The sequence below is a fragment of the Mustela nivalis genome (assembly GCF_964662115.1).
Source record: "Mustela nivalis genome assembly, chromosome: 8".
Classification (NCBI taxonomy): Eukaryota; Metazoa; Chordata; class Mammalia; order Carnivora; family Mustelidae; genus Mustela; species Mustela nivalis.
This window is the reverse complement of record NC_139027.1, coordinates 113,820,462-113,843,407: the sequence shown is the minus strand read 5'-3', so window position 1 is coordinate 113,843,407 and position 22,946 is coordinate 113,820,462. Positions and strand designations below refer to the sequence as shown.

General features: G+C 38.3%; 1 protein-coding gene across 5 annotated transcripts in view; it reads right to left on the bottom strand.

Moving 5' to 3' along the window:
• The window catches only part of GPCPD1 (glycerophosphocholine phosphodiesterase 1), a 67,595-nt gene that overhangs the window by 34,563 nt on the left and 10,086 nt on the right, over window positions 1-22,946 (bottom strand). Inside the window, exons 1-5 of one of the 5 annotated variants that reach the window (XM_082744431.1) lie at window positions 18,934-19,179; window positions 13,418-13,494; window positions 10,405-10,501; window positions 6,137-6,221; window positions 333-408 (exon numbers count right to left, since the gene is read on the bottom strand). In XM_082744431.1, coding sequence (XP_082600557.1) covers window positions 333-408; window positions 6,137-6,221; window positions 10,405-10,501; window positions 13,418-13,466 — 307 coding nt within the window. In that variant the 5' untranslated portion in view covers window positions 13,467-13,494; window positions 18,934-19,179. Of the gene's footprint in view, window positions 1-332; window positions 409-6,136; window positions 6,222-10,404; window positions 10,502-13,417; window positions 13,495-14,992; window positions 15,160-18,933; window positions 19,180-22,946 lie in introns of those variants that run through there. The other 4 variants (XM_082744428.1, XM_082744430.1, XM_082744429.1 and 1 more) reach the window with 4 other exon arrangements.

Sequence of the window (22,946 nt, the reverse complement as noted above, 5' to 3'; positions counted from 1 at the left end):
CAAATAAAGCCATGGATGCTCAGTCAAGAAGAATGTTATTTTGCAAACTTTGTTAAATATTCCAAATGAAAATAAATATTCCACAATAAATTAATCAAATCCCCCCAAATAAAAATAACCTGGCAAGCATTTCTAACAAAGTTTATAAAGAAAGGCAATTAAGAACTGTTTAGTTTTAAAAGATCCATGATATGCTAAGTGAAATTTGCAGTACTGATAATGCATTGACCTTAAACTTTAGAATAAAAATTTATTAAATCCCACTAAGCCATTGTGCAGCATATTAGTAACTTTATGCATATGCCTCAAACAGATGCAGTTAATGCCCATACCTAAAGGGGTTATTGATCGTGGTTGTAGATGAGTCTCCCACTTGTGAACTATGACTTGGCATGGACCACCGATAGTCTGCAATTTAAAAGTTAAACGTCTGCAATAATTTCTTATATCTTATTTTCTACCCATGACTCCATTAGATGTTTGTGGCCTAAGTCTTATACTAAATATGAAACCAAAAGATTCATCTTGTTATTTATCAATATTATATGCCAAAAATCAGGATGTACCAGGTCACAAAACATGAGTGCTGGAAGAAAAGGACGGTGAGGCAGTAAACAAGAAAAAGGAGATGAAACTGGCACATAAAACCATCTTAAATCCTTTCTTAAATCTGCCTACAGTACTCCTAATTAGTTGGTAAACTCCCATAAATTAAAGTTAACACCAAATATACTTTATGCCTGGTTGTCAGTGGTCAATGAGGTATTACTGAATAAAGTTATCTCAAGTAACTCTCCAAGTGTTTGGGAAAAGCCTATACTCTGTGATAGTAGGAATAGTAGGTACAAGTACTAGATCAGTGATCACAAGGAACTAGAGGGCATAACAAGGTTCTTTATTATAGTAAGTAAATAACAGGAAGAACATCAGATTTCTTGTATTATAGTAACCATTGTTTCTAAAGAGTACAGGAAAACCCTAAAAGAAAATACATGTGCATGAGTAAATTCGAAGAATAAGTCTGACAAAAAGGGAACTACCATCTAGTTTTTCTCTTTATGCCCTACAGTTCAAAAACTCATACAGAGTGAAAACTAATACTGTCTTCTGTTATCAAATTCTCTTACTAAAAGGGAAAATAGAGCTTTATGCGTTAACATCTACAGCGATTTAAAAATAAAAATGAACTGTTGACTAAGATTCTCTATGTATACCTAAAGGATTGAACTACTAACTAAATGCTTCCTAATTTTAATTATTTAAAAAAATCAACTGAACTTGTGTGCCAAAATAAAACTATTAAATACATAATTTAGAAGCAAAATTTCAAACTGTAACATTACAAGGTATTTTATATTTCTCTTCACATCTTCAGAAGACATTTAATAAAATACAAAGAAGCAAAAAGAAAACACAAAAGTCATTCATTATCACACCACTTAGTGATAATCACTACTGATATTTTCATACATAAATCTTCAACCCCTTTCCTAGGCATATATTACATACTCTTAAAAAGCACAGAACATATAAGCTCTCTATACACTGTGTATGCCTTTAGATGGTATTAAATACTCTTCTATATCATTTTATAGCTTTCAGTATTAATAATAATGTGCTAAATGATGAGACAAATTAAGCACATTAAGTAATTAAATGCAAGAGATATTCTACTTAAAAATAACCAGAGGTTGAAATTCTTTTTAAAACTTGCAAACTTCTGAACTTTGAAAACTAATACAGCATTTGCTATTCATTCAAATCATAAAGCAAATAGGATAATTATCAAATCCTCATTTTCTCTTGCTGAATAACTCCTTGTTTTAAGGGTTCAACTTATAAGTTGGTAAACTGGGCAGATGTTTTTAAAATTTTTTTACTGTGAAACTGCTCATCTTAAATATAGTGAATTTCATTTCCTTTACACTAAAACATGGAGATAGTTTTATTCCTATATCTGTTAGATGTTTTTTATCACGACTTTCCTGTCACATTTTTTTGAATTTCTTAAACATCAAACTTTCTGATCCTCAAAAGATACAATATATACGTTAAAAAAGGAACAATGTTTCTTAGCAATAGACAGTATCCAGAAAGGTCTAACCTATAATCTTCCCCCATTCCTCTCATGTCCCCTGCACATCCTCCTTCCCAAAAAAATAATCCTCTTTGCTACAAAGATGGTATAGCTAGCTCTACATTGTTACAGAAGTTACTAAACAAAGGTGACTTTAAAAGGTGCCAGGAACATAGTATTAAATACCAGCAACGATAAGAAGTGGACAGAAGAAAGGAGAGTTTATTTTTGTTTTTGTATCAATTCAGTGTCAGGGGATCTTTACAAACTGTTGACTACAATATCTACATCTAATGTCAGAATAGCCCTGTGGTTAAAATATTCGGCAGGAAATATATTTTAATAGTATTTTAATAACTCTACCCTCATCTGTTTTAGTAGCAAACCCACTCACAGCATAAAACCGCCTAGGCTTGAACTGAATGGGGCATTCGAGGAGCAATCCAAAGAGCTGATTCAACAGATGACTTCTAACTGGGTATATAAGTGTTCACACTACAAATCATGTTTATTGGTACAACAAAGTGTTAAAATAAAAAAAAAAAATTAACCAAGTTTTAAAATACAGTTATCTTTCAAAATGGTACTACTTTGTCAAACTTTAGAAGGTAATCTTAAATTTTAGCTTACTGAACTTCTTAAAATTTAAAATCTCAGTAATGACTCCAAAACCTGCAATCCTTTTTAACAAGCTAAATGTAATAAACTCATTCTTCAAGATCTTAGAAAAAAGAGCAGTTTCATTCCATAAAAGGCTGCCACAATTTTAAGCACTTTGGAGTCAAGTGCAAGGTGGATCTTTGAAGAAAAAAGTAACATCATCAGTCTAAGACATTATTCCATTAATAGATAGATAGAGTTGTTTCACAATTTAACATATATTAAATCAGTTGATTGCTAAAATGTATGTTAAGTTGTGAAACAACTCTATCAATACTATTAAGCATATTAAAAAAATACAAAGTAATCTATTTCTGCAAAGAAAGAAAAGTATAATGACTGCTTTCGTAAGCAATGATCAACATCACTGAGCTAGCTATATCAAGCCTGAGAGAAACAACATGTAGACCGAGGTTTTTGGTCTGTTTTGTTTTGAACAAAACATGTAGCAAAATCGTCAACTAGTCAAGTTGTATCACTGCTTTCAAATATCATGAAAAATAAAACGTCTAAAATTTTACTGTTGTCTTTCCACATTTTGAAAAAAGGGGGGGCATGTAAAAGGGGCTCTGAGGAATTTGCATCTATGATGGTAAAGCCAGACCAACACTCATTTAAAAATAACGATTTTGGATAAGACTAATAAGAAAAATAGTCACTTATGGGTAACTAAAGTGGGAGGTGAAGAAGCTAGGCAGACAGATATCTGTGAGATGGTTCAAGTCTGAGGTTAACAGCTGAGGGTATTTAGCATACAGAAGAATTTCATTAAGAAAACCACTCAGCAAAATAAGATACCTGGGCTATTCTATAAATAAACAATGATCTGCCTATCACAGATGACTGATTCTTTTGTTAAAGAATTTAAACAAAAATCAAGGGAGATTAAGAACAAAATAAGGGTTTATAACAAATCTAATTATGAGTGAATGTGAACACCTATAAAAATTAGAAACAGAAGTTACTAAAAAATAAAGAGCTATTTCCACTGAAATGAAGGGAAAATCAAAGACAACATTATTATAAATTGGCTAACATTTCATCAGGTTACATCACTAATTCTGCCCACAAGTATAGAAGGATGGACATGGACTAAAAAAAAAAAATGTTTTAATTGATGTTCACACTGAAAAATTATCTCTGGTGAAGATGTGAAACTAAGGGACCATCTGCAGCTCCCACCTGTGTTTTCATTCCAAGATTACCTACAACCTTTGTTTGCTATGTTCAAGATAGTATTTGATTTGTCACCTGTAAAATTATTTTAAAATCAACATATTAACACCTCATTCTAATTCTACAGAGTGGAAGACAACAGTTAGTTATAAAAAGTTAAGTAAAGGGACTCTTATAAGCTAAAAAGAATATGCCAGAAAGAGCAAAAAATGAGAAAATACAAATGGTAAAATTTTATTTGCAATAAAATTTTCACAATGGAAGGGACCTAAGAAATCCATGGTCCAAACCCTTCATTTTATAGGTAAAAAAACTGAAATATGAAGGTCAATTGACAAGACCTAAGATTTTTAGCTTAAGCTCTACTAATGCGTGGGTAGACTACCTCAGCAAAATTAATCTTATTACTCATTTCAGGCTTTTCACTGTTTCATAATTACTTTGCTTTCCTATCATTCTTTATATTTATAAAATATATATTCCAATAATTTCATTTTACAATTTAAGATTCTTTGCACATTAGTTTTATCATTTGACAATGCACAACTGAGATAAAGTTTCATAATTATTTCTATTTAAAATTAAGTGTCATTTAAAGAGCGCCACCAACTTTTAAAAGAAAAGAAGTGTCACTTTAAGCTGGCATGTGGAAAAAAAAACCTCTAGCTATATGCATGGGATTTTATGTATCTATTTACTCTAGTCCATGAAAAACATACTTACCATGGCAGCCCCTGCATCACACGGTACATGTGTACACGATACAGAGCACCTACTTAAAGAAACACACTCACCAACACATACTGTAAACTTTTGCAAGTATTACAAGGGGAAAAACTTGTTTTTTACTGTAAGCAGACTTCTTGCCAATTTTTTCAGAAGGCAGTTTGGACTGATTTGCTGCTTTTGGTTACACTTTAATGAAGAGGGAAAATACTGTAGGTTGGCTTAATTTATCTATGTTGACAATAGTCTTACTTTAGAAAACTATGCCCAAAGGATTCATTATGATTTGTCTTGTCCAAATGCCCCTTTACGTAAAATTTAGTTGACTTCACGTATTACAAATTTCACATACCAGGATCCTCAAATTAACTTTCAATGTCATGAGTGCTATGACCTATTTATCACTGCACAACTGTTCAATTTAAACTGAAAAACTCTGCCACAATGCACAACCCTTAAGCCAAATAAATGATATTAAGTCATTAAAATGAGACTATTGTCAAGATAAGCCAACACAACGATCAACCATAATGTAATTTTAATTACTGAGTATTTACAATATATTGTTGGAATAAGAAACGTAATAGGTGCAAAAGACAGCTGAAGTGGCTTTGTCAGTTTTTTCTTTTCTATAATGGTGGCTAAGAGCATGAGGTAACAGTGGCTGGTTGCATTTTTCACATGTAACAAGTATTCAATGATCCCAAAGGGAAATAAAAATTTTAAAACGGTTTAATCCACGTTTTGCTTCCTAGATGCCTGCCTAAACCCCTGCTCACATGCAGCCTAAGTGTACTCAAAGATAAAAATCTGAAGGAAAAGAATCCTTTCAGGAAATAAGCATCTTTAAAATAAGAGGGAAAGAATCAACTTTTTTCTTTTCCAAATATGAAAACAATCCCAAAATAATAAATCATTGTGAGCAAGCAGATTAGATTTAACAGATACTCCAAAGGCCTTCAGAAAAGATCCTACTCTATCAACACCATGGTTGAAAAAAAAAATCTAAGAGGAATTACTTCAGTTCTGATAGGAGTTAAACAAACTCAGCCACTAAGAGATGGCTTTTATGAAATAATTTTTTAAAAATAATTACTCACTTAAAGCTGGCTATATACTCCTTCAAATGTATTTATACCACATAAGAATTAAAAAATGAAACAAAAAGAAAACCCTTTTAACTGGTTACTTTACAAAAGTTAGAGAAAAAGCACAGCTACTGAGAACACTCGTTTATCATTAAAACCAATCTCATAACAAGAATACTGCAGAATATACTTACTATTAGTCTTAAAAATTCCACTGCAGACATCGTCTGCCTCTGAAGTGGCTACTTGCTTGCTTTTTAGCACTAAAATATCATTAATCTAGAGTTCGGTTTCCCTTATTTGATCAAAACAAACTCGCATTACTTTCAATGTTTCCAAACTTAAATTAGTTGCTTTTGAAAGAAGTAAGTTTGTTAAAGAAACTGGAAACGAGATAAAGAAAACATACCTTTGGTTCTAGAAAGCACCCTTTGAAGTAGCGATACTGAACTGATACTCCTCTAGTGAGTACAATGGTTGCTTTCCACAACATGCTGTGAGGAAAAGAGCAGAAGCATTAATATCAAAGTACAATGCATAGACTTCATAATGCATAAAACCCCTCCAGCAAGGTCTGTGACCAATACCACTTGTTTATTCCTACACAGAGTTATACTCCAGGGCGACCCTGCATCAGGCACTGGGAACACAGTGAAGAATAAAGCAGAAAGAGCCCTATCTTCAAGTAGATTGCTTTCTGGTGAAGGGAGACAAATAACCAAACATACATAGAAAGGGCTATTTGACCTTTCTGACGTGACAGCAAGTTTTGGAGGAGAGGCCTCAATGAGGAAGAACAGTCTGAGCGGAGTCCTATGTAATGAGAAGGAACCAGCCACACAAAGACAAGGAGAAGTATTTTAAACAGAAAAAGTAACACAAAGGTGGAAGTGAGAGTTAGAATCTTTTCTGACTTTCCACTTAGTTAGAGATGTTACAGGGCTGCTAAAAGGCTTTGGGGCTGAGGCAAGTGAGTTATATTCACGTTCCCAAGTGTCCCTTGTCCTGATTTCTTCCCCAGCTTCCGGCTAATCCCCTGGCCAAACAATTGGCATCTATATCTTACTTGTTTCAACTCAATGTCTTGCTCTGAACTATGCTATGCTAACATAGTCTACTGCTATTCTAAAGCTTTGACTCAAGTGAAAGCAGTGACTACAACTCATGATTGTAACTGATTTTTATTACCTTCTAATCACACACCAGTGGTATCCAAAGTATAATCCAAGGACCATGAATATCACCCTGGGAGACTGTTAGAAATCCAAATTTTCAGGCCACACCTAGACTTACTATAGAAACTCTGGGGGGAGAGTCCAGCAATCCGTAATTTAACAAGCCTCCAGGTGACTCTTGATGATGAACACTAAAGTTTGAGAGCCGCTGTCATAGACCATTACCCAAACATTAATTCAGCATGAATAGTTTAGTGAATAAACATCAGCTCCAAATGTTCTTCCATGATACCAGATGGCTAGCACTGTTTCCCACCTGGCTCTGCCAAGGCAGGCTTTAGGGCATTATTTTCACTCGGACTCAATCCTGGGTTCCCAACAAAATACCCACAACCACCTGTCACCCCTGGTCAACAATTAGATTAATCTAGTAGCAATAAAATACATATGCCCTGGTTCCACGCTGAGAAACTCTGATTCCAGAGGTCTGGGTGGAGCCCGGTCATGTGGAGTTTGCACAGGATAGGTGAAGAGAGAAGACTGGTTGAGGGCCACTGCTATAAAGCAAGACCAGCAAATGCTCAGCACAGGCATCCGTACTACTTTTCTCTGTTAAGCCTCAGAGTCCTTTTCAACACAGCATTCCAGGCACACTCTACCAACTCTAAGGTGAAATTATTTCCCATCTCTGCTACAAAAAATGGCAAATTTCTAGTACTATTTCATTCATAAATCGGTCAGCCAGATACTGTGAAGCCAACCTCAGATGTGACCAGCAGAATTAGCAGGAAGCTCTGAAAATGTATGGGATCCCTCTCTCATGCACTATTCCTCATTCCCCAGGGGTAGGATCTAGACATGTGTATTTGTTAAATCCCTCACAAGTGAGTCTAAGTGAGCCCCTGGTTAAAAGAGATGCAGAGAGCAAAGCAATGAGTTTTTTATTTTACCTTCCTAAGTAAATGCTGCAAAGTTAAAAATGAACCGGAACTGTTCAATGACATCAAAAATGAATATAATCTGATGAAATTCAAGAAAAGTCAGGAAAGAGGGGCAACAAGTCTTAGTGCACCTGCTTTATTTTGAATGCCCTCATATCCTCCCCCCAAATACCGTAAAATCTACAAGAGCAAATAAAACCACAAGTGACCCACATTTTCTGCATTACTAGGAAACAATACCACGACTTTCAAATTATCTGTAAGTTGAAAAAAAAAATCCTAACAGAGCTCTTGTCACTATAAGCCTACAGGTATGGAGAAGCTTAAGAGACTCTGAAAAAGAGCTCTGTGCAAAGGGCTTAGATGCACAAGACACTGAAATCCAAATAGACACAATTCTAAAACACAAGAACGGTGTCCAAGGCAAATGTTTTTGTATCCTCTTGTATCATCTACTTCCTTTCTCAGGAAGGAAACACTGTTTATCTGCCATATGTCAATCAATTACATTTCAGTGCATGTCAGCAAGGTAAAGTGGCTGGTCCCTTCAAGTTATGTAGTTAAGTGTTATCTCATCTGTTCACATAACTTTGATCAGGCTAGCTGAAATGGACTTAAGACAGGTGACAGTGCAGCTCAAACGTTCACAGCAAGGTGTGTTTTAGGAACAAGTTCAGAAAGGTATAAGGTTTTACTTCAGACAGCAATGGCTGAACTGAAAATGAAGGAAAAAATAGCCACTTGAAGGGAATAAACATTTCATTCCTCTGTGATTCCAGTATTATCAACTTCACTTATAAAAACAGCTGCGAACTGGCTGAGAAAATATGTCCCAATCATGGCAAAGAGGAAAAGGATGTTCTATAGACTTTTTTTTTTTTTAAGATTTTATTTATATTGTGAGAGAGAGGGAAAGAGCACAAGCAGGGAGAGCAGCAGGCAGAGGGAGAAGCAGGCTCCCTGCTAAGTAGGGAGCCCAGTGAGGTACTTGAGCCAAAGGCGAATGCTTAACTGACTGAGTCACCCAGGTGTCCGTTTTCCTTTTCCTTGATTTGTGTTATGGTACTGTATTTGTTATTTTCTTTTGCTCTGTCATCAGTGCTCCTCAAGCTATCTGCTGCAAAGGACCAGTTTTTGTTTGCTTGTCTGTCCTGTAACCAACACGTCTGATCTATGTATCTAGCACAACAAGAGATGAGTCCACGGTGACATACATGAATGCCCTAACGATCTCAAAGTGCTATAAACATTTCTAAATGCTTGCTCTTAATTTATGTATTTTTCATATAATGCACTGATTATTAGAAAAACTAAAGGTTTTTTTTGTTTTTTTTTTTCCCCTAGCACTGGCCCACAGGCCACATTTTCAGTAGCCATGCTCTACATGGAAAACAAGTTGAGCTTAATAATATGTAATCTGGTGTTTCTCCCTAGGGGCACTGCATGTATTTGTATACTGTTTAAGATCTCCTCTCTCTTTACCTCCCACATATACATCTTGACAACCCATAATGCCCCAAATATCCCTAATATTCACTGATTTTGTCCTAACCCCTTTACAATGCAGATGAGGTAACCCAGGCCTAGAGAAATCAGATCTGCCCAAGACTGCAGTTAACTGTGGAACTGAAACCTGCACCCAGGCCCTTCTTTCAACAGTGCAATGCACCAATACACCCACACTAACTTTAGCATTCTATTTAATGTCAGTTGCAAACTCATTTCAGTATATTAGCTAAAATACCTGTTTCACACTCTGCTCTAGAAAAATATTTTATAGACTAAAGAAAAAATCAGATCTTTTATTAAGAATATGTATGGAGAGGGGCTCAGGCAGTTAAGCAACTGCTTTTGGCTCAGGTCATGATCCCTGGGATAGAGCACCACATTGGGCTCCCTGATAGGCAGGGACCCTGCTTCTCACTCTCCCCATGCCCCTCCCCCTGCTTTCTCAAATAAATAAAATCTTAAAAAAAAAAAAAATAGAATTTGTGCCGAAAGGCACCTGGGTGGCTCAGTTAGTAAAGTGTCTGCCTTCAGCTCAGTTCATGATCTCAGGATCCTGGGATCCAGCCCTGTGTCAGAGTCCCTGCCCAACAGGGAGCCTGCTCCTCCTTCTCCCTTTGCCTCTCCCCCACCACCGCTGGTGTGCTCTCTCTCTTGATCTCTCTCTCAAATAAATAAAATTAAAAAAATAAATATATATACCTATAGATAGATAGATGTATCCATATATATAAATATATATTGAAAGCTAAAAGACAATACCTTAAAAAAGCTTAAAAAAATAAAAAATAGCAATATAATGCTGTTATTCAGAAATATAGTGGTAACTACCAAAAGAACCAGCCAAAAGTTGAAATGGTTGAAGTGGGAAACTGAGAAACAGAGAAACTTTTTTTTTTAAACAACCAACTTTGTACAACTACTTCATTCTATGCACAAGCAAGAACTATCATAAAAATTAAAAGAGAAAAACTACATGAAGGTATCTTAGAAACCCTCCACGTTTCTAATCTGGGTGTCACAATCATTCTGTAACCTTTTATTACCCTTCTTACCTTTCACCTGTCTCATTTTCTGGAAGAAGAGCCACAGCATTCTGAGGACTCCAGTTTCCCAAAGCATCACAGCTCCCACATATGGCATAAACCTCTCCTAAAGAAAGAGAACAACCAGTTATAGTGGGCTAAGTAAGGAAATTTCAGACTGTAGTTTTAGGAAGCCAAAAAAGAGCAGTCAGTTGCACTAGTTCACCTAGATGCAGAGCCCCCACTAGCAGAGATGGAGGAGCCTCACTGAGACATGTTTCAGACCTAGGTACCACACTAATACCTGACTTCTTAACTTGACCTAACTCTACAGAACCAAAACCAAAGAAAAGGAGGGATGGATAGGGGTGAACTTACTTCATTTGTTCAACCACTTAAGTGAGCTAATAACAAGCACCAAGAAGACAAAGTGATCATGCCACAGTTCCTGTCTTCAAGGCAGCTTCTGATTTTTTTTTTTAAGATTTTATTTATTTGACAGACAGAGATTACAAGTAGGCAGAGAGGCAATCAGAGAGATGAGGAAGCAGGCTCCCTGCTGAGCAGAGAGCCCAATGTGGGGCTCAATCCCAGGACCCTGGGATCATGACCTGAGCCGAAGGCAGAGGCTTTAACCCACTGAGTTACCCAGGCGCCCCAGGCAGCTTCTGATTTAAAAAGGCACACACTAGGGGTGCCTGGGTCTCTCAATGGGTTAAAGCCTCTGCCTTCGGCTTGGGTTGTGATTCCGGGGTCCTGGGATCGAGCCCCGAATCAGGCTCTCTGCTTGGCAGGGAGCCTGCTTCCTCCTCTCTCTCCGCCTGCCTCTCTGCCTACTTGTGATCTCTGTCAAATAAATAAATAAAATCTTAAAAAAAAAAAAAAGGCCCACACTAAATGCAAAGAAGCATTCTAGAGAAATAGTAACCATTATTTTCCAGGAACTCAAACAGTGGCTATTAAAACAAACTAAAGATTAAGAAAATTATCAATGGGACAACAACAACAACAAAACTTCTTCCAAAGACTTACTGAAAAATCAGTTCTCCTTACTAAATAATGACTATTGTTTTATCTGAACGCTTCTCATCAATAGACAAACCAAAATACAACTGTCACCTGTATTTGCTGAATTATACGCATTCAGCAAAAGTCTACAAGGTGCCTGGGTCGTTTAGTCAGTTGAGCATCTCACTCTTGGTTTTGGCTGGGTTCATGTTTGGGTCATGGGATTGAGCCCTCTTTTGGGTTCCACACTGAGCAGGGAGTCTCCTTGAGGTTCTCTCTCACCCGGTCCCCCGAGCCCCCACCCCAGCTTGCACATGCTCTCTCTAAAATGAATAAATCTTTAAAAAAAATTCTTGGATAGAAGTATGGAGAAGTCTTTGACTTACACAGTGATATATTCTGAATTACTATTATTAAAATTCGTGGAGAAAAAGATAATGAACTGATGCCAAGTGAACAGTGCAAGACAAACTCCTCCACATTCCAAGTGGCTTTTACGCACTACTCTAGTAAAACCAAAATTGTAGTTGGCTTTAACTGCCCTCATGAGCATTTTTTAAGGTTGGACTATCTAAAATTTAACTGAAATTTCAAATGCAATAATCACTCAGGAGTTTGGGGGGTTCTAAATACATGTTTGTCAAGAATGGAGTGGTTATATAAAGAGATTTCACGTTAAAATATTCACCAATCCTTTAGAGCAACCAGATTTTGTTTTGTAATTAAGTTATCACTACCTTCTCTGATTAAAAAGAAAGATAAAGGCTGTTGCTAAATACAAATATTCATTCCCAGAGTCAAACACACTGCTGTGCACACAGTCCTCTCTTACATTCACGTCCACCACTATCTTCCCTCTAGTCCTTGAGAGTAAGACCTTGCCAAGCTCACCCTTCTAGGGCTAATTTTGTGGTTGGTCCATATGCCTGACATGGCCAGCTCCTTCTACCTTAAGTTGTCTATGTACAATTCCCTGAAAGGGTATGATACAGCTCTGCAGTCTTCTCTCCACAGAGAAGGCTACACACTGGACTAGAGGTGAGCTCTGGACCTCAGTGAGCCAACTTATCAGCTGACTAGCAATTTTCAATCTGCAGAATCCTGCCCAGAAATGAGAGCTCTCTACCAGATCATCTTGGCTAAGAATTTGAATTGGGACAAATATACACTCCGTCAGCCACTCTGATGGCTGCTAGGCCAAAGACGTTGGACATACAGAGTTAATCATTTATTTATTCCTTGAACATGTATTTACTCCTGCTCTGAGTCAGGCACTGTGTTAGGTACATGCACTCAGCATGAAAAAATAGTCACATTTTCACAGAGCTGACAATCTATCCATAAACACAATTACTCAAATAATTCCATAAAATCTGTAGGTACTACAAAAAGTCCTAGAACCCTTAATTTCACCGGAATCCTAACCTAGCTAAATGCAGGGCTGGAGTGAAGCAGAGTTAAAGGGAAGAAGGGAGGCCACAGATCTAGACAGAGGAAACAATTTTAAGAAAGGCCCCAAAGAGAGAAAGAATGTAGCAGATTTGAGGAACTGGCCAGTTGGTGAGTATATTAAATAAGGAGATACATGCCTCAGGCTTGATACTATTTTGATATGCTATTTACCCTAAAATTACTTCACACTGTGTTAGCAGACAGCAAAAAATACAATAAGCCAAAAAATTTACAAATAGGAAACAAAATTATCTTAACCAAATATTTCACCAACTTCTTGCACTGGCAAAATTTCCCTCATTTTCATGGTACTTAAAAATCATAGCCCATAGTCTTCATCCTGTGCAAAATTAAATACATTCATAGCCTTCTTGGAAAATATGAGACTAAGACATTTACTGTTTGGGGAAGTATGTTTTTCCTTCTTATTACACTCCAAGCACATTTCTGAAATCAGAGAAGTCCTAAAGATATTTTCATCTAAAAATGAGGCCTACTGTAATAACAAATAGCATATTTAAGACAATCAAGATGGGGAAAATACTCATTTAAAATTTTGTTTTAAACTAAAACTTTACAATACCTGGCAAAAGAGTTCCTCTTATCTCAAAGGTAACCTGAGAAGGTGTCATTCTGATGGATTTATTTTACAATGTTGAGCTAGGAAGAAAAAGAGAAGATGTCATTTAAAATACATAAAAAACTTAGCTCTAGATAGCTGCCACCAAGAAACAAATTAAAAAATGAAACAAAAAAAAACAAAAAGAAATAAATCAAAACTATGAACAAAAGATTTCAGAAAACTTACATAAAGGTTGAGTTATTTAGGAAATACCTAGAAATATTTAAGACCTAATATTAAAACCTATTCTGTGTGTACGGACCAGAAAAAATGCAAAACAAGTGTGTCCAAACACTTTTTTTTAAAGGATTTAAGATTTTGTTACAAACTTTCTCTTCTGATAAGCAGCTGTTCCAAATTCGACCTATCTTTCACAACCAGGTTCATGTTATGATGGAGGGGGAAAAAAAAGCCAAACAAAAACAAAAGCAAAAAAACAACTGCAGATAGAAAAAACTTGGCTCAAGAGTCTACTTCAGTAAGGTTACAAATTTAATAACAAGGAAACAACTGAAGAACTTAAGTACCATTCACTGAAACAAACTAGTCATGTTCTGCAACAAGATGCAGGTTCTGCTTCTAAGTAATGTAACTAATAACTTACCAAAAAAATCCTCCCCCATAAACCACTCTTTTTTCAAATTTTCTCTGTATTAACCATAGGACTTTCATTGCTCTAGTTCTGTAGACTCAAATTTAAAGTCTCAACTCTGTGATCTATTACCGAACCCTGTTGATTCTAATTGATCCTACATACATGACTTTCTTTGTACGGTCTGAATTTCATTCAAAATCCTAAGTATTCTAAGCTATGTTTTGGATTCTGTATTCCTAATAATACATTTTATGTCAGTTAGAATATTCTTCCTCAGGGGCACCTGGGTGGCTCAGTCAGTTAAGCGCCTGCCTTCTGCTCAGGTCCTGATCCCAGGGTCCAGGGATCGAGCCCTGCACTCAGCAAGGAGCCTGCTTCTCTGTCTGCCTGCTGCTCCCCCTACTAGTGCACTCTCCCTCTCTGTCAAATAAATAAAATCTTAAAAAAAAAAAAAAAAATTCTTCCTCATGTCCCTGACTTGGAATTACTTCCATTACTAACAGAAATCTAAACCCCTAATCCTTGATTTCTTATTCACATTATCTCCATAGCTGATTTTTCATTTCTTGGTTGTTTTCCCAGCCAAAACAATCTGTTTACCACTCCCTAATTTAAGTACCTGAGGGAAGATAACAGATTTTCTTAAAAACATGTACAGTATCAATTCGAAAGAGTGCTATATAACTTATATATAGGAAGAACACATACTTGACACAAAGAGCAGATTCTACATAACTTCTCCAAACCCTCCCCCAAATTTTGTGCCCCAATTCACCAATATTCCTAAACCAATTCCAATGTCTTTACCCTGCATTTCATTAAGTTACCAGCTTAAAGGTTATTTGTATTTCTACATTATTTTAAAAACCATAAAGTAATTTTTATAGCTATTCATTCTTCTATTTCCCCTTTGCTCCCTTTCCCTCTCCATGAACACATACCCAACTCCGCAATGACCATTCAACCAACACTGCTGCTCAGGTAACTACACTTCCAAGTCAAGGTAATATACAGCAGCAGTTCTCACTGGAGACAATTCTGCCCTCCAAGGGATATTTGGCAATGTCAAGAGACCTTTTCGGTTGTCGCAACTGGGAGTGATACTGCTGGTATCTAGTGGGTAGAGGTCAACAGAGCTGTTAAACACCATGTAATGCATAGAACAGCTCTTCACAAATAACTGTCCAGCTCCAAATATCATTAGGGCTGAGACTGAGAAACCTGATCCACAGGGACTGCTATGAGGGCCAAGAATCCAGACTCAATGTTTGCTATGAACTATTTATCATCCCCCTCACATCAGTGATAAAATGTAAATGTTGAATATTCATATTAAACAAGACCACCAGTCAATGTGGTTTCATATCACCTGAATACAGAATTCCCTATTTGTAACTCTACCATTTCAGTTAGAAAACCTAAGACTGTGCACTAGAGAAAATCCTGTCCTTGATCAAAATAATTTGTGTCTAAGAATAAACATGATCTATTTAAAGCATATACATCCAGTTCTAGCACTGCCAAAGAATGTTCTAAATCTAAAAATAGCTGTAGAATATCAACCCTCTCATTAAGCAATCATTATCCAAGTATCTTATTAGCTCTCCTTTAATATGACATCTGATAGGAATCAGAGTACTAATTCTAAGAAAAGGAATTATTTCCCTTCTAATAATTAAATAGTTCACTTAAACACCACACTCTAACATTTATTTTATGTTATATGAAGAAACCTCAAGACTAGCAAAAGAGCTTGGCTTTTACATAACTGAATTAATTTTGAGACACAGCAAAAAGCCCCATCATCTAGCAAAACTGCTGAATAACCAAGCTTAATCTCAACCTACAACTTCTACTTTCACCCAGTATTTACAGTTACAGTTTTCAGCAAAGGACTACATAATCTCATCTGCATAATTACACAGTTGCTACAACTATTTTATGATCAATTTTAAATATCTATTTTAGCCAATTTTAGGGAAATCAAATGTAATTATTCCTATGTATTAAAATCAACAACTGGCACAAAATTACCTCTAAATTTCTACTGCATTAAATGGGAAACTTATACAAATTCAATTGATTATTAAAATTGACTTTCATTCTTAAGGTTGCTTGTAAAAGTGGCTATTGTAACTTGGTAACAGCTATAGTAACAACTGCAGTAAATGTACTGTACAAACTACATACACAAGCACAAAAATACCTCCCCCCCCCCACCACCCAAAAACCTTCCTGGATGTCAACAAAGCATCATTTTCCACTTGAATTGCCAAAAGTCCTATAGTCTGGCTTAATTTCCTGCCGTCTTCCTCCCACAATTTAATACCATACCAAATAAAAGCCTGGGGAGCTGCTCCTACACCAGTTTACTTGATTGTGGACAGAGGCCAAAATTCTGGTGCAGGATTGGCATGCATAATTTTGGCACCCAGCTACCACCAAGACAGTAGTGACAAATTAAAATATTGTCCTGTTGTGGAATGCAAAGTTTACACACCAACACTTCCTCTTCTTTCAAACAAGCCAAAAAAATCATCATCATCATCATCCCAACTTGGACTGGGGAGGTCTTCCAGATATAAACAAAACAAGAGTCAGATGAAAAAATCTAGCCATTTTCATGTACATGAGCTGATAGTAAATGTAATTCAACCAACTCAATTTGTTTTATATATAACTTCAGATAAATATCAAACAGGATTCTCATCTGAGATTTTGAGTAGCATCTAACTGTATTTTAGCACTTTTTAAAAAAGAATTAAGCAATCAGTAAAGTGTGACATTGTAATTTACATTCAAGAAATATTTCAGAGTTGGGGCGCCTGGGTGGCTCAGTGGGTTAAGCCGCTACCTTCGGCTCAGGTCATGATCTCAGGGTCCTGGGATCGAGTCCCGCATCGGGCTCTCTGCTCAGCAGGGAGCCTGCTTCCTTCTCTCTCTCTCTCTGCCTGCCTCTCAGTGTACTTGTGATTTCTCTCTGTCAAATAAATAAATAAAATCTTAAAAAAAAAAAAAAGAAATATTTCAGAGTTTACACTACCTGCTGAAATAAATTCTACTTTATTTTTGTGGTCAGAGAAACTATCCCAACACATGACCTTACTGGTTTACCAGCTTGAGGAACAAACGGGGTATTTAAACAAACCAAGGTACAGGAACATTTAGTTTAGAGCTAAATTGAGAGCACAGATATTTTTAGCTAAAATGTGTTTTTCTGGCCAAAAAGAACATCTCTGTCTTCCTTCAAATTTTTTCAAAGAAAAAAGCCATTTCCAAGTCTTGCTTTTTCCTAGACTCCAGCAGCTTTGGTTCTCTTAACTGGCTGGCTATAAGGAATATATGAAATGCCTACGTTTTCCTGAGTTAATTTCTGGTCATCCTTTTGGAGGATCGTTATGACCCCACTATTCTGACCCCAGTATACTTGAGCCAGTATTTTAAACAAATGTATGCAAAAATGAATGGATTTTCATAAAGAAAGCATTTCTGGAGATTTCACTAAGCCAGCTTTACTTTATTCCTGGTTCAACTTTCTAAGCAATGCTGTAAAAGTTTTCCAAATGTTTTCCATTTCACTTGGTCTTGATATTACTTCATGTATAGTTCATATACTTTCCCTGGTTAGGTTACATACAAGGATTTGATTCATCAACCGACTTTTTGTAGGTATCAGATTTTACTCGGTCACTATGAGATTTCTTTTGTGGTCATTATTTTTCTCAACAGAACTTTCCTAAGTCTTATTTTGTCCAGAATACTGGTTCTCCCTAGTTCTTAAGTCCAGAACAGATTAGGCCGTGTGCAGTTTTACCTGTTTGCTTTATCCTGAATTATTTGTATCCAGACCATCAGGAGTTGAAAAAAGGACTGACAGCTTGTATTTACTTCTTAACTAAATCACAACTGTCAAAAATGTAGCAAGAGGGAGAACATGAAGAGGTAGAGGAGAGGGTAGTTACGCGGCAAGAATAGGGAGCGTCAGAGAACACCATGAAGAAAACATCAAGTCTAAACATCCTGCTTGGTTCCTCTCTTTTTCTATGTCGGCACTACACGGACTCCACAGCTGCCTCAAAATGAAAGAATTCTCTACAAAAAATTCATGACTGAATTCATGAACGATTTCCTTTATAACCGGGCAGTGGGGTGAGAGGGGGCTGATGAAGCCCCTAACTGATCGAGGCTTTCCCCCAGCAGTCACCAAGGCTATCTGCAGAGCCTTGGGCCAAGTGCAGTTTGGGAGAGAAGATGCAGATTTCCCAAAATTGCATGGAGAGCAAAGATGTCTATGGCTGGGACCTCTCCTTAGGATAAGAAGGGACTTCGGGTTTTTTTTTTTTTTAGAATAACTGAATTATACAAGCATGCCTTCAACTATGTGGTTAGGCAATTTCAGAAAATAAGCAGTTGCCAAAACACTATGAATTACGCATGGACAGAGCGAGTAGGGGTAGGCGAGGGGCCAGCTGCGGGCTAGGGGTGCACGAACGACTTCAGTGGCAATTTTTGTTTCTTCGTTCCCGAAGTTCGCGTACTCGTGGCGGTCGTACGCTCTCTGCATTCTGGCACAGGGAGAATCCCGCACTTGACAAATCTTTCGGAGGGGAACTAAGCACCAGGCAGCCCAACGGGATCGTGGCAGCAAACAATAAAAGTGGAAACAGGTAGAGACTGCCCACCGACGGACCGGCTCGAACGTCCAGGCCGCTGTTTCCCGGCGGGTGGGGGAGAGGGCAGTGCCCGCGGGCGCCGGGGCACGCTGCCCACCCCTCGCCCCGCTGCGTCCCCGGTCCGGCCGCCCTGACAGCTCGGCCGCCACGTGAGCTGTCGCCGCGGCCTCCGCACCGAGCGCCGGACCAGGCCTGGCGGCCCGCCTCACCTGCCGGGTCCGCGGGTCCGCGCCGTCGTCGTCGTCGTCGCCGACGCCGTCGCCGCCGCCGCGCTCGAGAGCGAGGGCCGCGGGCCGAGAAGCCGGGCACCCGCCGTCAGCGCCTCGCCAGCGCTCCCCCAGGCAGCCCGCGGCGGCGCCGAGCGGCAGGAAGCGGCTCCGCTCAAACCGGTTTCAGCTGCTCCAGACCAAACCGCCAGGCCACCCCGCGGGGCGGGGCCGGAGGGGAGAGAGGGCGGGGCCTGACGTCACGCCGGCGCCTCCCGGCCAATCGGCGGCCGCGCGCAGGGGGCGGGCCCGCGCGTTCCTGGAAAGGGCTAGCGTCGGCGACCGGGGGCGGTAGGGCATCCCCGGGGTCTCCCCCGCCCGTGAGTGTTTTCCGCAGACCCGGAGCCCGGCTAGATGCAGCGCCAACACCCGGACTGGGGTATTAGACGCATTCCTTGGTCCCCAAAGCCGCCTTAGGACGACCAAACGTGGAGGCCGGAGCTGCAGTTTTGAATCGCATTTTTTGCCGTTCAAAAGTGAGGGAAGATAGCAGGCTTAGTGTTTTCTGGGAACTTACTTTCGTTATAAAACAGCAAGCACATTTGGATCAAATCTTTTAAGTCGAAAACGAAAATTGAGTGACGTAAGATGTTGGAGCGTTTATACTTTTGCTACGCAGACTCTTACAACGCGGGCAGCACCACCTGGGAGCTGTCAAAATTGCACTCCTAGGACCTTTTCAGACCTGCCTAACCTAATTTGCATTTAACAGGACGCCCGGGTTGTTTGTATGCAAACTGAAGTTTGAAGGAACTTTTCCGAAAGCAAGACAGACCCTCACAGACTCTCTCTGCAAATGTACTTTATGATTTTGTGAAAAATCAACCATACCAAAAAAAAAAAAAAAAAAAAAGTTTTTTCTCTCTTTTGAAGGTCCCAGAAAGTTAATCAGCATTTACCACTTACCTAACTTCAAGTGTTACCTTCCCAGCGTCAAAGTTAACGTCTGGTTAACCTCTAATATAAAATTACGTTATCAATATTTCATTTAAGTGAGATCCCGAAAATTAAAGAGCCGCCTTTTTAGTGGGTGTCAAAGAACTCTTGCAGTAAGAGATAGCTCCCAATTGCGAATTGGTTGAAATGGGCCTACTAAAAAAAGCATTTGTATTAGATAAACACTAGATTTAGAAAGAGTTTCTAGTTTTATAAATCAAAGCACTCACAACCACTCACGACTCACAGCTTGATATTTCAGCTTGGATGAGATCCCACAGCATTTCTGACAATGTCACCCATTCAGTTACTAAATAATTATTAAGTGTATGCTTTGTGCCAGGCATAGGATGCAATGGTTTTTTGATGGCACTCCTTTTAATCCCAAATTTCTTAAAGAATTAAAATTTCCTCCTAATTATGTACCATTATCTGCTCAAGCCTGCTGTTGTACATTTCCTAATAGCTTGGAGTTTCATTTCACTATTGTTAGCCATACTTCAGTGATGGATTTCTTCCCTTCCAGTTTGCTTCCCTTAAATATTTATAATAGATCTTTATTTTCCTGTGATCACCACTTAGTCAAGCCATTATTTGTCTGATGTTCATAGTTCAAGTTGATGGACCAAATCCATGTTCTTTCCTTAAATCCTATTGAAATTATAGAAGAATTATACATATTTGAGAGATGTCATCAGTGGGTTGGAAGCTGAGGAACTTCTTCAAGATTTAAAATGAACCAGTAGCATTAGATGATAGGAAGAATAATGAGAACAGAGAAACATGGACCCATACAGGGGAAGAAGATACTCCGGGAAATGCCATTTTACAAAACTTTGCTTAGAAACTCTTTAATAGTGCAACATGCAGATAAGTGGCTGCCTTCAGCTCAGGTCACGATTCTGGAGTCCCAGAATCCAGTCCCACATCAGGCTCCACACTCAGCAGGGAGTCTGCTTCTTCTTCTGATCCTCCCTCCTCATGCTCTCTCTCTCTCTCTCTCTTAAATAAATAAAATTTTCAAAAAAATTAGTGCAACATATTTAGATTACAACTTATATGAGATATTGAGATACCGAAATAGAATATAGAGAATATATTCTTTCCTCCTGTCACTTCTGTGGAATGTTACAATTTCTCAAAAACATGGTTAATGAGGTTAATTAACTTGTAATTTCCAGAGGGGCTCCATATGTATTGAATTTTACAAAAGATTAACATCTTATTAGATTACATAATGAAATAGGTTATCTCATTTGCCTAAAATCAACACGGCATGATCTCACTTTATACCTTAATTTTTTTGAAGGTGGTAATGTCCCCAGCTAGACTTCAAGATCTGATCTATACAGCCTACCTGCTTGTACTTGTTGTCCTCTTATATTTTCCCTTAAGTTCTTCCTTCCAGCTTTCCTCTCAACTCAGGCAAATGAAAACCTGAAACCACGCCTTAGGTGATAGCAACCGCCTTAACAAGTCTTCCCTGGCCCAGAACACTCAGACCCTTTGAGCTAAATCCCAACTTTACCCTGTGCAGAGGTACCATGGAGTGATCAATGGAATGACCTACCATTACTTTTACCTCATTATAATATTAAAATGTCTGGCCAAGGAGGAGCCTCAGCCCCATTTACAGGACATAACAATGTGCCTATAGGCATGTTTCTTTAAGGCCCATATTCTACCTTACGCCTGACCCTATACATGCTGACAAGGCGTCCCTATCTAAATATTCATCCTAACCCTAAACATAAGGTACCCATTCACCCATTTTTAGGGAGTCATGACTTTGGAAGCTGTCCTATATCATCTCCTTATTTGCTGCAAATGAAGTTTTTTTTTTCTTTGTGCAACAACTCACGTGGTGTAGTTTCTGTGGGTCACCAAGAAACAAATTAACACAAGCTTGGTTACAATAATGATATCGATGGAAAAGCTCCATATTTCGAGGCCAGACCTAGACTTGAATTCTGCCCCTCCCCATCTCTGACATTTTGAGTATAAATAATCGTTTTTCATAATGGGGACATCTTCAATTTGATTTTGACTACAGTGAGTTTTCATCTATAAATAAGGTATCTATGGGTCCCATTGTGGGTCACTAACCAGCCCCACAGAGGTGTTAGCTCAAGTTTTCATATTTAGAGTAATAGGATACTATCTGTAAATGACCAATACATTGGTAAAACCAGATATGATGAAACAGTCTCTGAAGAAAAATGACCACGTGTAACATAAACATAATTACAACTCTGGAAGGCATCTGTCTTACGGGCTCTAGGAATGAAGATGTTGTAAAACTAAGAAGTACGAGTTACATCAGAAAATACTGAACTGAGCCATTTTGTTTTTAGCCTTTTCCACTTATTATTTTTTGTCTTTCCAAATGCCTCTCAGTCTCGTACATTCTGCATTAAAATGGACTCCCCAAGGGAATTCCCATTACGGCTCAAATTGTCCAATAGCGACTGGCTACCATTTTATTATTTTAGTGAAACTATTGATGACTGTCCACAGAATGAGCTGTTGTCCTCTGGGCATATCCTTACTTTGAACAAAAGGACTCTAACAGCACCACTACCACACAGCGGCCTCAAAATCCCAGCTGCTCCCTCCCGGCTGGCAGAGCGCCAGGGAGCCGGGAGTGAAGTCAGGAAGGCAGAGGTTCTTGGCAATAGTGGTGCATTTATTATGTGAATGATTTAGATGGGGGAGATTAGAGGCAATGATTCTGCTCTCTGTTGTACTCCCAACTTGTTGGCTTATGCCGTACCATTGTTATTTTTCCTATAAAACAAAAATGAGAGTGAGAACTAACACTTGATTGCCTTAATCTGTTATGTCTCTACTTTGTTCTCCTATCATTAGGCTCTCAAGGGCAAGGACTCTGTATTATTGATCTGCACATCCCAGCACAGTGGTTGGCACAGAGCAGGTATACACATGCTTATAGAAATTACTGAAAATTTCAGGAAAAAGTATGAAGCAAGTGTGTCAATTCCAGATGTGAACATTTAATA